This window comes from Salmo salar, chromosome ssa28, assembly GCF_905237065.1.
Source record: "Salmo salar chromosome ssa28, Ssal_v3.1, whole genome shotgun sequence".
NCBI classification, from domain to species: domain Eukaryota; kingdom Metazoa; phylum Chordata; class Actinopteri; order Salmoniformes; family Salmonidae; genus Salmo; species Salmo salar.
Window position 1 is genome coordinate 115210 of NC_059469.1, and position 16085 is coordinate 131294.

General features: G+C 42.4%; 1 protein-coding gene across 5 annotated transcripts in view; it reads right to left on the reverse strand.

Moving 5' to 3' along the window:
- The window catches only part of LOC106589258 (ATP-citrate synthase), a 127227-nt gene that overhangs the window by 25302 nt on the left and 85840 nt on the right, over window positions 1–16085 (reverse strand). For 4 of the 5 annotated variants that reach the window (XM_014178975.2, XM_014178973.2, XM_014178974.2 and 1 more), the window contains 3 exons: window positions 6412–6562; window positions 5900–6043; window positions 1138–1251 (listed from right to left, as the gene is read on the reverse strand). In XM_014178975.2, coding sequence (XP_014034450.1) covers window positions 1138–1251; window positions 5900–6043; window positions 6412–6562 — 409 coding nt within the window. The remainder of the gene's footprint in view (window positions 1–1137; window positions 1252–5899; window positions 6044–6411; window positions 6563–16085) is intronic. The other variant, XR_006762624.1, reaches the window with a different exon arrangement.

Here is a 16085-nt window from a genome sequence, read left to right on the forward strand (position 1 = left end):
GCATGCTATCCCCTCATGCACGAGCCTCAGTCTAATGGCCCTCTGACAGAGCACTTGCCAAACGCGCTAATGTGTTTCAGCCTGGGGATGGAATTACATCGTTCAGCTTTTTCCCGCCTTCTGAGAGCCCATGGGAGCCGTAGGAAGTGTCACGTCATGCCAGAGATCCCCTGTATTTGTTAGAGATGATCAAGGAGGGCAAGAAATGGTCAGACAGGCCACTATCCGAATGGTAAAGGGTGACGAGCACGACGCATTTCGTGACAAAAAAAATCTAAATATTCCATTACCGTACTTCGAAGCATGTCAACCGCTGTTTAAAATCAATTTTTATGCCATTTTTCTCATAAAAAAAGCGATAATATTCCGACCGGGAGTGGTGGTTTTCGTTCAAAGAGAGGGAAAATAAAAACATCTCGTGCCCTCGTGCGCGAGCCCCAGTCTGATGGTCCTCTGACAGGCCACTATCCAAACGCGCTAATGTGTTTCAGCCAGGGGCTGCCTCGATATCATTCAGCTTTTTCCCGGGTTCTGAGAGCCTATGGGAGCCGTAGGAAGTGTCACGTTACAGCAAAGATCCTCAGTCTTCAATAAAAAGAGCCAAGATGAACAAGAACTTGTCAGACAGGCCACTTCCTGTTCAGAATCTTCTCAGGTTTTTGCCTGCCATATGAGTTCTGTTATACTCACAGACACCATTCAAACAGTTTTAGAAACTTTAGGGTGTTTTCTATCCAAAGCCAATAATTATATGCATATTCTAGTGACTGGGCAGGAGTAGTAACCAGATTAAATCGGGTACGTTTTTTATCCGGCCGTGCAAATACTGCCCCCTAGCCCCAACAGGTTAACTTCTATCCCTGCCTAATATGCCCTCTGACAGTAATGGATTCAAAATAGTCCAAACTATGTTAACGGCAGCATTACGCTTGATAAGAATGTATTGTACCTGTAACCTTGACCAAAAATGATCAAGTAACAAAATAAATTAGGTAAGAAACATTTTACAAAGCATTACGTTTTTGATAGCTGGAAGGAGTTTCCATCCTTTTGCTCACTCGTATACAGTAAGTACTCCCTAAATAAAGTAGCCTGCACCACTAGGCAGAGAAGTGAGAGGTTAGTAGAGGGCAGTACCTTGGAGGTGGTGATCTTTTCCACATCCAGAGCGTAATCCAGCATCGGAGTGGCAGGGAAATGCCCCTTCACAAAGTCCTTCAGGATCTGGACTCTCATGTCGGGGTTGTTGATCTACAATTAAATCAACACATTTAGATCATTTTCCAGAAAATATGTCAATGTATCCATTCTGCCACTGAGCTGTAGGGGTATACACACACTTCTGAATTGATTTGATTTAATTTTAAGGCAATAAAACTAAGGACGAGAATCAAATCTTAATGCGTACTTTCTTGCAAATCATGGTGTCAATTAGCAAAAATTCTAGTTAGACTTAACACAGGCAGCCCAATTCTGATATTTTGCCACTAATTGATCTTTTGACAAACAGATACATTCTGATCTTTTGCCAATAATTGGGCTGCATGTGTAAATGCAGCCATACATCTGGTCTTGAAAAAACAGGTTTAGAACAAAAATATAAACACAACATGTAAAATGTGCACTTCTGTCACACAACATACGGTGCATTCGTAAAGTATTCAGACCCCTTGACTTTTTCCACTTTTTGTTACTGTTGAGTTCTGAGAATATGAAATATACTTATTCATGTCACTGAGGGAGAGAGGGTAATGTATAACGTTTACATTATGTCAGGATATGTTATTGTTGGCCATCAGGGATCCTATGGGAAGGATCCTCTGGGAGGAGAAGACACTATGACAGCCGTGAGTTGGGGAGGAGTGAGCACTTTGTTGCTAGACAGAACCCTCGTGATATCTGTCTATCATCTGACCTGATCTCTACCCCAGAAACGGATTTGCTGTTCAGATGTGTAGGAGCAGACTCAGCCTAGGAGGAACAGTTAAACATCAGTGCTTGTGTGAAAATGTCTTCATCTAATGCAGCTGCATTGATCCTCTGGGAAGAATAAAGTTGTTTAAGCTTTCATAGTGTCTTGAGTTTTTTACTCAGAATTAGAACCTAACATTGTGTTAAATTGATTAATATTTTTTCCCCCCTCATCAATACACAGAATAACCCATAATGACAAAGCAAAAACTGGTTTTTATACATTTTTACAAAGACAATGAAGAGCTCTCCAGTAGGTACCAAAACATTCAAAGGCCATCTTCTCAAAAGTGAGGTTACAAGTTTATCGACTTTCAAAGCAGAATTACTTTCCCATTGTTCCTCAAATGTAGTGTATGATATACCATTTTATAGTCTTGTGTCTCTGCTTTTATCCAATGTAAAAAAAACTATTTCAAATTTTGCTACATAAGATCTGTCATGACGTTACCCTGTTGTATGAGGTTTATGACCCCCATAATCACCTTTCCCCCCTTTCTCTCCACCCTACAGAAAGGACTCTTGGAAAGCCCTGTGTTAACATAGAGAGTATGGTAACATCAAAAGGTTGGGGAAAGGTACAATATTTCTGTAATCCAACCAGTTGAAAGTGTCCGTTGGTACTTAAAGAACATGATGTCAGATCAGTTGGTGTCTGGGACATTGTATCTGATGATAGGATGACATAACTAGTATGATACAATGTATCAGATTCACATGGAATTGTTGTGCAATTTAAATGTTTAAATATTAACCCATTTGTGAAAATATTAAATGTAATTTTGCTTCTAAATGAGAGAATTGTTTTCATAAGTAAACTATGCTCACTCAGTGGTAACGCCCAAGTGAACAGACATTGGTTGAAAACTAAGAAACACACCCTTCTCTCCCCTAATACAAAAGCCTGTTGACGGAAATCAACCTTAGTTCCCGTCGATGTGAGGACTGGTGTCCGTACTTTAAAAAGGGCTATTTTCAACGTGGAGGTGACAATCCCCACGCTGGAAGGATGAATTTCGACAAGACCAGCCAGAATACAGCACGAGCTGATTATAGCAAAATGGTATGAACTTTGAACTCTTATTCAATAAAGAAGTGATACATCCTAGAAGTCGAGTTATCAGCTGCAGCTGTAAACGTACGTGGCCTAGGAAATGACAGAATCTCTTAAGAACGACAGGGTACAACGTATCCGCCCTACAACACTACGACCAGAAAGATTCGTCAAAGGACAAAGGTGATCTCTGCTGGACAAACCAGTCTTCCATCTTCGACCCATTTATCAAAGCGCAGCTCAGTGTAAATATACATCTTGCATTTTCCTTTTCCGAACGGGCGCTTATTAGAATGTATAAGATTCTGTATAAACGGTAGCATAGCTTCTCAAGGTCCGATAGAGACCCAATCCTTTTGTTCCTCAGTCTTCCCGCTCTTCCATTCAAACCCAACTCCCTTTCTTTGCGTAACCAGCCGTCATATCGGTTTAGTCCGCTAGGGACCTTTCCTTATGACATGATTAGTAATCGATGTATGATCCATCCTGTGTATATGTAATTCTGTGTGATTATTTAGAAAATATTATTATTTAGAAAATAAATAATTGAAACAATTTGTTTGCCCGGGTTCGTGAAGATAACCAAGTACTTACGACAATCAGAATGAGACCGATAGAAGGTGACAATTAATAATTGACTGCAATTGATATAAAAGATCTTCAGATCTTTAAGAGTTTATTCGGAAGACAGCAGCTCTATAAACACTCTTCCGTGGTGCCCCAGGTTATTAACAAGTTAATTGTTGCATGGTTTAATTCAATCACGTAATCAAACGTTAGGTAATCGATTTGATAAAATAGCCTGTCATAATTTAATCAGTCAGACATTACAGATTGAATCAAGGAGGTCAGTCATGAATTCATAAAAATAAATATATATTACTTTTACAAAAGTATTCAGACCATTTACTCAGTACTTTGTTGAAGCACCTTTAGCAGTGATTACAGCCTCGAGTCTTCTTGGGTATGACAATACAAGCTAGGCACACCTGTATTTGGGGAGTTTCTCTCATTCCTCTCTGCAGATCCTCTCAAGCGCTGTCAGGCTGGATGGAGAGCGTTTCTGCACAGCTATTTTCAGGTCTCTCCAGAGATGTTCGAACAGGTTCAAGTCCGGGCTCCGGCTGGGCCACTCAAGGACATTGAGACTTGTCCCGAAGACACTCCTGCGTGCCTAGGGTTGTTGTCCTGTTGGAAGGTGAACCTTTGCCCCAGTCCGTGGTCCCAAGTGCTCTGGAGCAGGTTTTCGTCAAGGATCTCTCTGTACTTTACTCCGTTCATCTTTCCCTCGACCCTGACTAGTCTCCCAGTTCCTGCAACTGAAAAACATACCCACAGCATGATGCTGCCACCACCATGCTTCACTGTAGGGATGGTGCCAGGTTTCCTCCAGACGTGACACTTGACACTCAGGACAAAGAGTTTAATCTTGGTTTCATCAGACCAGAGAATCTTGTTTCTCATGCTCAGTCTTTAGGTGCCTTTTGGCAAACTCCAAGCGGGCTGTCACGTTCCTTTTACTGTGGAGTGGCTTCTGTTTGGCCACTACCATAAAAGGCCTGATTAGTGGAGTTCTGCAGAGATGGTTGTCCTTCTGGAAGGTTTTCCCATCTCCATAGAGGAACTCTAGAGCTCTGTCAGAGTGACCATCAGGTTCTTGGTCACCTCCCTGACCAAGGATCTTCTCCCCCCGATTGCTCAGTTTGGCTGGGCGGACATCTCTAGGAAGAGTCTTGGTAGTTCCAAACTTCTTCCATTTAAGAATGATGGAGGCCACTGTGTTCTTGGGGCCCTTAAATGAGGCAGACATTTTTTGGTATCCTTCCCCAGATCTGTCTCGACACAATCCTGTCTCGGACAACTACGGACAATTCCTTCGATCTCATGGCTTGGTTTTTGCTCTGACATGCACTGTCAACTGTGGGACCTTATATAGACAGGTGTGTGCCTTTCCAAATCATGTCCAATCAATTGAATTGACCACAAGTGGACTCCAATCAAGTCTTAGAAACATCTCAAGGATGATCAATGGAAACAAGATGCACCTGAGCTCAATTTCAAAGCTCATAGCAATGGGTCAGAATACTTTTGTAAATGTGATATTTCAGAAGAAAAAAAATATAAATGCACAAACATTTTGAGAAACCCGTTTTCGCTTGGTCATTATGGGGTATTGTGTGTAGATCGAGGGGGGGAAAAACGATTGAATCCATTTTTGAATAAGGCTAAAAGTCAAGGGGTCTGAAAACTTTTCGAATGCACTGCAATGCCACATATGTCTCAAGTTGAGGGAATGTGCAATTGGCATGCTGACTGCAGGAATGTCCACCAGAGCTGTTAAAGTTAATTTCTCTACCATAAGCTACCTCCAACGTCGTTTTAGAGAATTTGGCAGTACGTCCAACGGCCTCACAACCACAGACCCCTGACGTGTGGGCGAGTGGTTTTCTGATGTCAACGTTGTGAACAGCGTGCCCCATGGTGGCGGTGGGGTTATGGTATGGGCAGGTATAAGCTATGGACAACGAACACAATTGCATTTTATCGATGGGAATTTGAATGCACAGAGATACCATGACGAGCTCCTGAGGCTTATTGTGAGGGCCTTTTTTTTTTTTTAAAGGTACAGTATCTGTGACCAACAGACGCTTATCTGAATTCCCAATCATGTGACATCAATAGATTAGGGCCTAATGAATTTATTTCAATTGACAGATTTCCTTATATGAACGGTAACTCAATAAAATCTTTGAAATTGTTGTATGTAGCGTTTATATTTGTGTTAGTATATGCTCAGTCAAACAAATTGAGATGGAATTGTTCAAATTAACTGGAAATGTAGCTATATTTAAATCCTTGTAATTTACTGCTCACCGATTTGACCCTGTGCCCAATACCCATGATCAGCTTGCCATCCTTCTTCATCTTGTTGACAAACTCCATCGGCAGCATGCCGCTGTCGAACGCCTTGCTGAACTGCTTGGCCGCAGCATCCAAAGCTCCTCCAAAGCGGTCCCCCTGGGAAACAATATCAACAAAGTATATTCGTCTCTAAACTCTTACAAGTAAAGACAACCCTTTTTGTCAGTGTCCCAGTAGTGGGCTACATCCAAATTCTCCACCCTTTTCCTGAACTTATACAGATTCTTGCATAAATTTAACAAATGGTGGAAACTCTCTCCAGCCAAAGATCTTGGCTGGAGAGAGTCTTAAACCAACGCTATGCTTTGGTCTTTGAAATCTTCCTTTTTTCTCATTCCCTTCCTTCAAGACCTTTAATCTGAGAGGTATGGAAGCCATTGGATAGATACTAATGGTATCTGGACTTGATGCATTTTCAAATTAGATTTCAGGAAGTCACACAGTGTGTGTATGTGTGTCCTCACAATGGTGAGCAGGCCGGATGTCAGGCTGGAGATTAGGTCCTTGCCGGCACGGGCACAGACTATGGTGTTGTGGGCACCAGACACGGCGGGCCCATGGTCTGCAGTCACCATCAGGCACATCTCAATGAACTGGCAGGCGTAGCGCGGTAACCTAGGGAAAAATCAAGATGTGGGATGATAACTAGAGGGAGGAGAAGTGATGGGGCCATGTCAGTGCACAACACCAAAGTGGAGTGTGCAATGGGTAACCAGGTTTGTGTTCATTCATACGGGCACACAACTGAAAATGTTTTGCAACAGAAACCCAAAATTTGAAGGTAAAAAAAATCCAGGTAATCCTTCCAGGTGTCAGTCCTTTTTCTTCCGTTTGGTGCCTAATGAACACAACTCAGGTGTGAGAAATCTCTGGCCAATCAAAGACCTTTTACCACACGGAGCCCTGCTGATCCATGACGACTGGTCTGCCGACGTAACAGCACGAGGGGGCTACAACAGACTTCTTCCGTCGCGACGTCCCTCTAAGGCCCTTCTGCGAGCTTGCTAGCCCCGGCCCGCTAGCTGTCTCACTGGACCCCTATATGATCACTCGTCTACGCATGCTTTTCCCTAATGTCAATATGCCTTGTCCATTGCTGTTTTGGTTAGTAATTATTGCCTTATTTAACTGTAGAGCCTCTAGCCCTGCTCAATATGCCTTAGTTAACCCTTTAGTTCCACCTCCCACACATGCGGTGACCTCACCTGGTTTAAATGATGTTTCTAGAGACAATATCTCATTGTCACTCAATCCGTAGGTTTACCTCCACTGTATTCACATCCTACCATACCTTTGTCTGTACATTATGCCTTGAATCTATTCTACCGTGCCCAAAAACCTGCTCCTTTTACTCTGTTCCAAACGTACTAGACAACCAGTTCTTATAGCCTTTAGCCGTACCCTTAACCTACTCCTCCTCTGTTCCTCTGGTGATGTAGAGGTTAATCCAGGCCATGCAGTGCCGAGCTCCACTCCCATTCCCCAGGCGCTCTCATTTGTTGACTTCTGTAACTGTAAAAGCCTTGGTTTCATGCATGTTAACAGAAGCCTCCTCCCTAAGTTTGTTTTATTCACCGCTTTAGCACAGTCTGCCAACCCGGATTCCCTAGCCGTGTCTGAATCCTGGCTTAGGAAGACCACCAAAAACCCTGAAATTTCCATAACTATAACATTTTCCGACAAGATAGAACTGCCAAAGGGGGCGGAGTTGCAATCTACTGCAGAGATAGCCTGCAGAGTTCTGTCTTACAGTCGTGGCCAAAAGTTGAGAATGACACAAATATTAATTTGCACAAAGTTTGCTACTTCAGTGTCTTTAGATATTTTTGTCAGATGTTACAATGGAATACTGAAGTATAATTACAAGCATTTCATAAGGCTTTTACTGGCAATTACATGAAGTTGATGCAAAGAGTCAATATTTGCAGTGTTGACCCTTCTTTTTTCAAGACCTCTGCAATCCACCCTGGCATGCTGTCAATTAACTTCTGGGCCACATCCTGACTGATGGCAGACAATTCTTGCATAATCAATGCTTGGAGTTTGTCAGAATTTGTGGGTTTTTGTTTGTCCACCCGCCTCTTGAGGATTGACCACAAGTTCTCAATGGGATTAAGGTCTGGGGAGTTTCCTGGCCAAAACAATCGTTGTTTTGTTCCCCAAGCCACTTAGTTATCACTTTTGCCTTACGGCAAGGTGCTCCATCATGCTGGAAAAGGCATTGTTCGTCACCAAAATGTTCCTGGATGGTTGGGAGAAGTTGCTCTCGGAGGATGTGTTGGTACCATTCTTTATTCATGGCGGCGTTCTTAGGCAAAATTGTGAGTGAGCCTACTCCCTTGGCTGAGAAGCAACCCCACACATGAATGGTCTCAGGATGCTTTACTGTTGGCATGACACAGGACTGATGGTAGCGCTCACTGTGTCTTCTTCGGACAAGTTTTTTTCCCGGATGCCCCAAACAATCGGAAAGGGGATTCAGAGAAAATTACTACCCCAGTCCTCAGCAGTCCAATCCCTGTACCTTTTGCAGAATATCAGTCTGTCCCTGATGTTTTTCCTGGAGAGAAGTGGCTTCTTTTCTGCCCTTCTTGACACCAGGCCATCCTCCAAAAGTCTTTGCTTCACTGTGCGTGCAGATGCACTCACACCTGCCTGCTGCCATTCCTGAGCAAGCTCTGTACTGGTGGTGCCCCGATCCCGCAGCTGAATCAACTTTAGGAGATGGTCCTGGCGCTTGCTGGACTTTCTTGGGTGCCCTGAAGCCTTCTTCACAACAATTGAACCGCTCTCCTTGAAGTTCTTGATGATCCGATAAATGGTTGATTTAGGTGCAATCTTACCGGCAGCAATATCCTTGCTCGTGAAGCCCTTTTTGTGCAAAGCAGTGATGACGGCACGTGTTTCCTTGCAGGCAATCATGGTTGACAAAGGAAGAACAATGATTCCAAGTACCACTCTCCTTTTGAAGCTTCCAGTCTGTTATTCGAACTCAATCAGCATGACAGAGTGATCTCCAGCCTTGTCCTCGTCAACACTCACACCTGTGTTAACGAGAGAATCACTGACATGATGTCAGCTGGTCCTTTTGTAGCAGGGTTGAAATGCAGTGGAAAGGTTTTTTAGGATTTGCATGGCAAAGAGGGACTTTGCCATTAATTGCAATTCATCTGATCACTCTTCATAAAATTCTGGAGTATATGCAAATTGCCATCATATAAACTGAGGCAGCAGACTTTGTGAAAATGTATATTTGTGTCATTCTCAAAATGTTTGGCCATGACCGTACTATCCAGGTCTGTGCCCAAACAATGAGCTTCTACTTTTAATCCACCTTTCCAGAAACAAGTCTCTCACCTTTGACGCTTGCTATAGACCACCTTCTGCCCCCAGCTGTGCCGTGGACACCATATGTGAATTGATTGCCCCCCATCTATCTTCAGAGCTCGTGCTGTTAGGTGACCTAAACTGGGACATGCTTAACACCCCGGCCGTCCTACAATCTGAGCTTGATGCCCTCAATCTCACACAAATTATCAATGAACCCACCAGGTACAACCCCAAATCCGTAAACACGGGCCCCCTCAGATATCATCCTAACCAACCTGCCCTCCAAATACACCTCTGCCGTCTTCAACCAGGATCTCAGCGATCACTGCCTCATTGCCTGCATCCGTAATGGGTCAGTGGTCAAACGACCACCCCTCATCTCTGTCAAACACTCCCTAAAACACTTCAGCGAGCAGGACTTTCTAATCGACCTTGCCCGGGTATCCTGGAAGGATATTGACCTCATTCCGTTAGTAGAGAATGCCTGGTTAATCTTTAAAAGTACTTCCCTCACCATCTTAAATAAGCATGCCCCATTAAAAAAAATGTAGAACCAGGAACAGATATAGCCCTTGGTTCACTCCAGACCTGACTGCCCTTGACCAGCACAAAAACATTCTGTGGCGTACTGCATTAGCATCGAATAGCCCCTGTGATATGCAACTTTTCAGGGAAGTTAGGAACCAATATACACAGGCAGTTAGGAAAGCAAAGGCTAGCTTTATCCTGTTGGGGATCTTATCCCGATATCGGGATTCATTGTCAAGAGACCACGGCGGGAAATTCAAAAACTGCAAGAATCTAATAATTTCAATTTCTCAAACAATCAACTATTTCTCACAATTTGAAAGATAAACATCTCCTAAATCCAACCACATTGTCCGATTTCAAAGAGGCTTTACGGCGAAAGCATAAAGTTAGGTTATGTTAGGAGAGTACATTGAAAATAGCTGTGTGTAATGTTTTGTCAATTCAAAGACAGGCGTCACCATAAGCGGATAACCAGCTAGAATTATGCACCAACCTTTGACAATCTTCCTCAGATGACACTCCTAAGACATTATGTTACACAATACATGCATTTTTTGTTCCATCAAGTTGATATTTATATCCAAAAACAGCATTTTACCGAAGCGGTGAAAATCAGATTTTTTTTCTCTCAAATGCTTCCGGTGAACAACGTTACAAATCACAAAATTACTATTCGATAACATTGGTAAATTATATTATTGTCATTCAAATATTCATAGTTTAACATTTCGTAAATGCTACTGCAATGCCAGATTTCAAAATAACTTTACTGGGAAATCACAATTTGCAATAAACCGGGTGCTGTGCTAAGAACAATAGGCTAGGCTATACAGGTTAGCACCATCTGTAACCATGTAATATCAAAATTACTATTGTCAATATTCCCTTACCTTTGATTATCTTCATCCATTGGCACTTCTAGAAATCCCAGGTCCACTACAAATGTGGTTTCTTTTGACAAAGTTCATAATTGATGTCCAAATAACTCCAAGTTGTTCCATGTTGTTAGCGCTTCGGTAGGCTACTAAAAAAGTAGCGCGGGGGGAGTCACGGCGAAAAGTAAAAAAATAATCTATTTACATTGTTCAAACATGTCAAACGTTGTTTAGCATCAATCTTTAGAGCCATTTTTAACGTGAAACATCAGTAATGTTTCAACCCGACCTCTCCTGTGTCTTGAAAAACGTCTTTGAAAAATGTATCGCATCACATGATTGCGCAGGTGCAGCCAATAATGAAGTGACGACATCCCAGGGAGGTCAACTTCTCTTCATTGCCATCCGGTCTCTGTTCATCATAGACGCTTCAAACAACTTTATAAAGATCGTTGACATCTAGTGGAAGCCGTAGGAGTTGCGAAATGAATCCTTTCTCACTATGGTATCTATAAAACAATGACACTAAATAGTACAGTCACAAAATTCAAATTTTTTTTTAATCTATTTTTCACAGGTTTTTGCCTGCAATATGAGTTTTGTTATACTTACAGACACCATTCAAACTGTTTTAGAAAATTCAGAGTGTTTTCTATCCGAATGTGTTAATAATATGCATATCCTAGCTTCTGAGTTGGTGTAGGAGGCAGTTAAAAATGGGCACATATTTTTTTCAAAATTTCTCAATACTGCCCCCGAGCCTCAACAGGTTAACAAACAGAAATTTCCATCCCGTAGCACAAACTCCAAAAAGCTCTGGGACACTAAAGTCCATGGAGAATAAGAGCACCTCCTCCCAGCTGCCCACTGCACTTAGGCTAGGAAACACTGTCACCACAATAGAGGTCGACAGATAATGATTTTTCACTGCCGGTACCGATTATTGGAGGACCAAAAAAGCCGATACCGATTAATCGGCTGATTGTTTTTATGTATTTGTAATAATGACAATTACAACAACACTGAATGAACACTTATTTTAACTTAATATAATACACCAATAAAATCAATTTAGCCTCAAATAAATAATGAAACATGTTCAATTTGGTTTAAATAATGCAAAAACAAAGTGTTGGAAAAGTAAAAGTGCAATATGTGCCATGTAAAAAAGCTAACATTTAAGTTCCTTGCTCAGAACATGAGAACATATTTAAGCTGGTGGTTCCTTTTAACATGAGTCTTCAATATTCCCAGGTAAGAAGTTTTAGGTTGTAGTTATTATAGGACTATTTCTCTATACGATTTGTATTTCATATACCTTTGACTATTGGATGTTCTTATAGGCACTTTAGTATTGCCAGTGTAACAGTATAGCTTCCGTCCCTCTCCTCGCTCCTGCCTGGGCCCGAACCAGGAACACATCGACAACAGCCACCCTCGAAGCAGCGTTACCCATGCAGAGCAAGGGGAACAGCTATTCCAAGTCTTAGAGCGAGTGACGTTTGAAACGCTATTAGTGTGCACCTCGCTAACTAGCTAGCCATTTCACATCGGTTACGCAAGCCTAATCTCGGGAGTTGATAGGCTTGAAGTCATAAACGGCACAATGCTTGAAGCATTGCGAAGAGCTGCTGGCAAAGGCACAAAAGTGCTGTTTGAATGAATGCTTACGAGCCTGCTGGTGCCTACCATCGCTCAGTCAGACTGCTCTATCAAATCAGACTTAATTATAACATATCACAAAGAAATACGAGCCTTTGGTCATTAAAATGGTTGAATAAAATGGTTGAATCCGGAAACTATAATTTCGAAATCAAACGTTTCTTCTTCTCAGTGAAATACGGAACCGCTCCGTATTATATCTAACGGATGGCATCCCTAAGTCTAAATATTCCTGTTACATTGTACAACCTTCAATGTTATGTCATAATTATGTACAATTCTGGCAAATTAATTACAGCCTTTGTTAGGAATAAATGGACTTCACACAGTTCGCAATGAGCCAGGCGGCCCAAACTGCTGTATATACCCTGACTGCTTGCACGGAACGCAAGAGAAGTAACACAACGTCACATCCCTAGTTATAAGAAATTCATGTTAGCAGGCAATATTAACTAAATATGCAGGTTTAAAAATATATACTTGTGTATTGATTTTAAAGAAAGGCATTGATGTTTATGGTTAGGTACATTGGTGCAACGACAGTGCTTTTTTCGCAAATGCGCTGGTTAAATCATCACCCGTTTGTCGAAGTAGGCTGTGATTCAATGAGAAATTAACAGGCACCGCATCGATTATATGCAACGCAGGACACGCTAGATAAACTAGTAATATCATCAACCATGTGTAGTTAACTAGTGATTATGTTAAGATAAGTTTAATGCTAGCTAGCAACTTACCTTGGCTTCTTGCTGCCCTCGCGTAACAGGTAGTCAACCTGCCACGCAGGCTCCTCGTGGAGTGCAATGTAAGGCAGGTGGTTAGAACGTTGGACTAGTAACCGGAAGGTTGCAAAAACGAATCCCAGAGGTGGCAATCTGTCGTTCTGCCCCTGAACAAGGCAGTTAACCCATAGTTCCTAGGCCGTCATTGAAAATAAGAATGTGTTCTTAACTGACTTGCCTAGTGAAATAAAAAAATATATATAAAAAAAAAAAAACGTAAATCAGTGTCCAAAAATACCAATTGTGATGAAAACTTGAAATTGGCCCCTATTTAAAATCGGCCGACCTCTAATCCACAATAATCGAGAATTTCAATAAGCATTTTTCTACGGCTGGCCATGCTTTCCACCTGGCTACCCCTAACCCAGTCAACAGCCCTGCATCAGCAACTGCACAGCAACTTGCCCAAGCCCCCCCCATTTCTTCTTCACCCAAATCCAGATAGCTGACATTCAGAAAGAGCTGCAAAATCTGGACGCCTACAAATCAGCCGGGCTAGACAATCTGGACCCTCTCTAAAATGATCCGCCAAAATTGTTGCAACCCCTATTACTAGCCTGTTCAACCTCTTTCGCATCGTCTGAGATCCCCAAAGATTGGAAAGCTGCCACGGTCATCCCCCTCTTTAAAGGGGGAGACACTCGATCCAAACTGCTACAGACCTATATCTATCCTACCCTGCCTTTCTAATGTCTTCGAAAGCCAAGTTAAACAGATCACCGACCATTTGGAATCCCACCGTACCTTCTCCGCTATGCAATCTGATTTCCGAGCTGGCCGTGGGTGCACCTCAGCCACGCTCAAGGTCCTAAACGATATCATAACCGCCATCGATAAGAGACAATACTGTGCAGCTGTATTCATCGACCTGGCCAAGGCTTTCGACTCTGTCAATCACCACATTCTTATCGGCAGACTAAACAGCCTTGGTTTCTCAAATGACTGCCTTGCCTGGTTCACCAACTACTTCTCAGACAGAGTTCAGTGTGTCAAATCGGAGGGCCTGTTGTCCAGACCTCTGGCAGTCTATGGTGGTGCCACAGGGTTGAATCCTCAGGCCAACTCTTTTCTCTGTATACATCAATGATGTCGCTCTTGCTGCTGGTGATTCTCTGAACCACGTCTAACGCAGACGACACCATTCTGTATACTTCTGGTCCTTCTTTGGACACTGTGTTAACCTCTCTGGGCTAGGTGGGACGCTTGCTCAACAGCCAGTGTAATCCCGTGGCGTGATATTCAAATACCTTAGAAATGCTATTACTTCAATTTCTCAAACATATGACTATTTTACACCATTTTAAAGACAAGACTCTCGTTAATCTAACCACACTGTCCGATTTCAAAAAGGCTTTACAACGAAAGCAAAACATTAGATTATGTCAGCAGAGTACCCAGCCAGAAATAATCAGACACCCATTTTTCAAGCTAGCATATAATGTCACATAAACCCAAACCACAGCTAAATGCAGCACTAACCTTTGATGATCTTCATCAGATGACACCCCTAGGACATTATGTTATACAATACATGCATGTTTTGTTCAATCAAGTTCATCTTTATATCAAAAACCAGCTTTTTACATTAGCATGTGACTAGCATTCCCACCGAACACTTCGGGTGAATTTACGAAATTACTCACGATAAACGTTCACAAAAAGCATAACAATTATTTTAAGAATTATAGATACAGAACTCCTCTATGCACTCGCTATGTCCGATTTTAAAATAGCTTTTCGGTGAAAGCACATTTTGCAATATTCTCAGTAGATAGCCCGGCATCACAGGGCTAGCAATTTAGACACCCAGCAAGTTTAGCACTCACCAAAGTCAGATTTACTATAAGAAAAATGGTATTACCTTTGCTGTTCTTCGTCAGAATGCACTCCCAGGACTTCTACTTCAATAACAAATGTTGGTTTGGTCCCAAATAATCCATAGTTATATCCAAATAGCGGCGTTTTGTTCGTGCGTTCAAGACACTATCCGAATGGTAAAGGGTGACGAGCACGACGCATTTCGTGACAAAAAAAAATCGAAATATTCCATTACCGTACTTCGAAGCATGTCAACCGCTGTTTAAAATCAATTTTTATGCCATTTTTCTCATAAAAAAGCGATAATATTCCGACCGGGAGTGGTGGTTTTCATTCAAAGAGAGGGAAAATAAAAACATCTCGTGCCCTCGTGCGCGAGCCCCAGTCTGATGGTCCTCTGACAGGCCACTATCCAAACGCGCTAATGTGTTTCAGCCAGGGGCTGCCTCGATATCATTCAGCTTTTTCCCGGGTTCTGAGAGCCTATGGGAGCCGTAGGAAGTGTCACGTTACAGCAAAGATCCTCAGTCTTCAATAAAAAGAGCCAAGATGAACAAGAACTTGTCAGACAGGCCACTTCCTGTTCAGAATCTTCTCAGGTTTTTGCCTGCCATATGAGTTCTGTTATACTCACAGACACCATTCAAACAGTTTTAGAAACTTTAGGGTGTTTTCTATCCAAAGCCAATAATTATATGCATATTCTAGTGACTGGGCAGGAGTAGTAACCAGATTAAATCGGGTACGTTTTTTATCCGGCCGTGTAAATACTGCCCCCTATCCCCAACAGGTTAACCAACCTCCAGACGAGCTTCAATGCCATACAACTCTCCTTCCGTGGCCTCCAACTGCTCTTAAATGCAAGTAAAACTAAATGCATGCCCTTCAACCGATCGCTGCCCATACCTGCCCACCCGTCCAGCATCACTACTCTGGACGGTTCTGACTTAAAATATGTGGACAACTGCAAATGCCTAAGCGTCTGGTTAGACTGTAAACTCTCCTTCCAGACTCACATTAAGCATCTCCAATCCAAAATTACATCTAGAATCGGCGTCCTATTTCGCAACAAAGCATCATTCACTCATGCTGCCAAACATACCCTCGTAAAACTGACCATCCTACCAATCCAGGACTTCG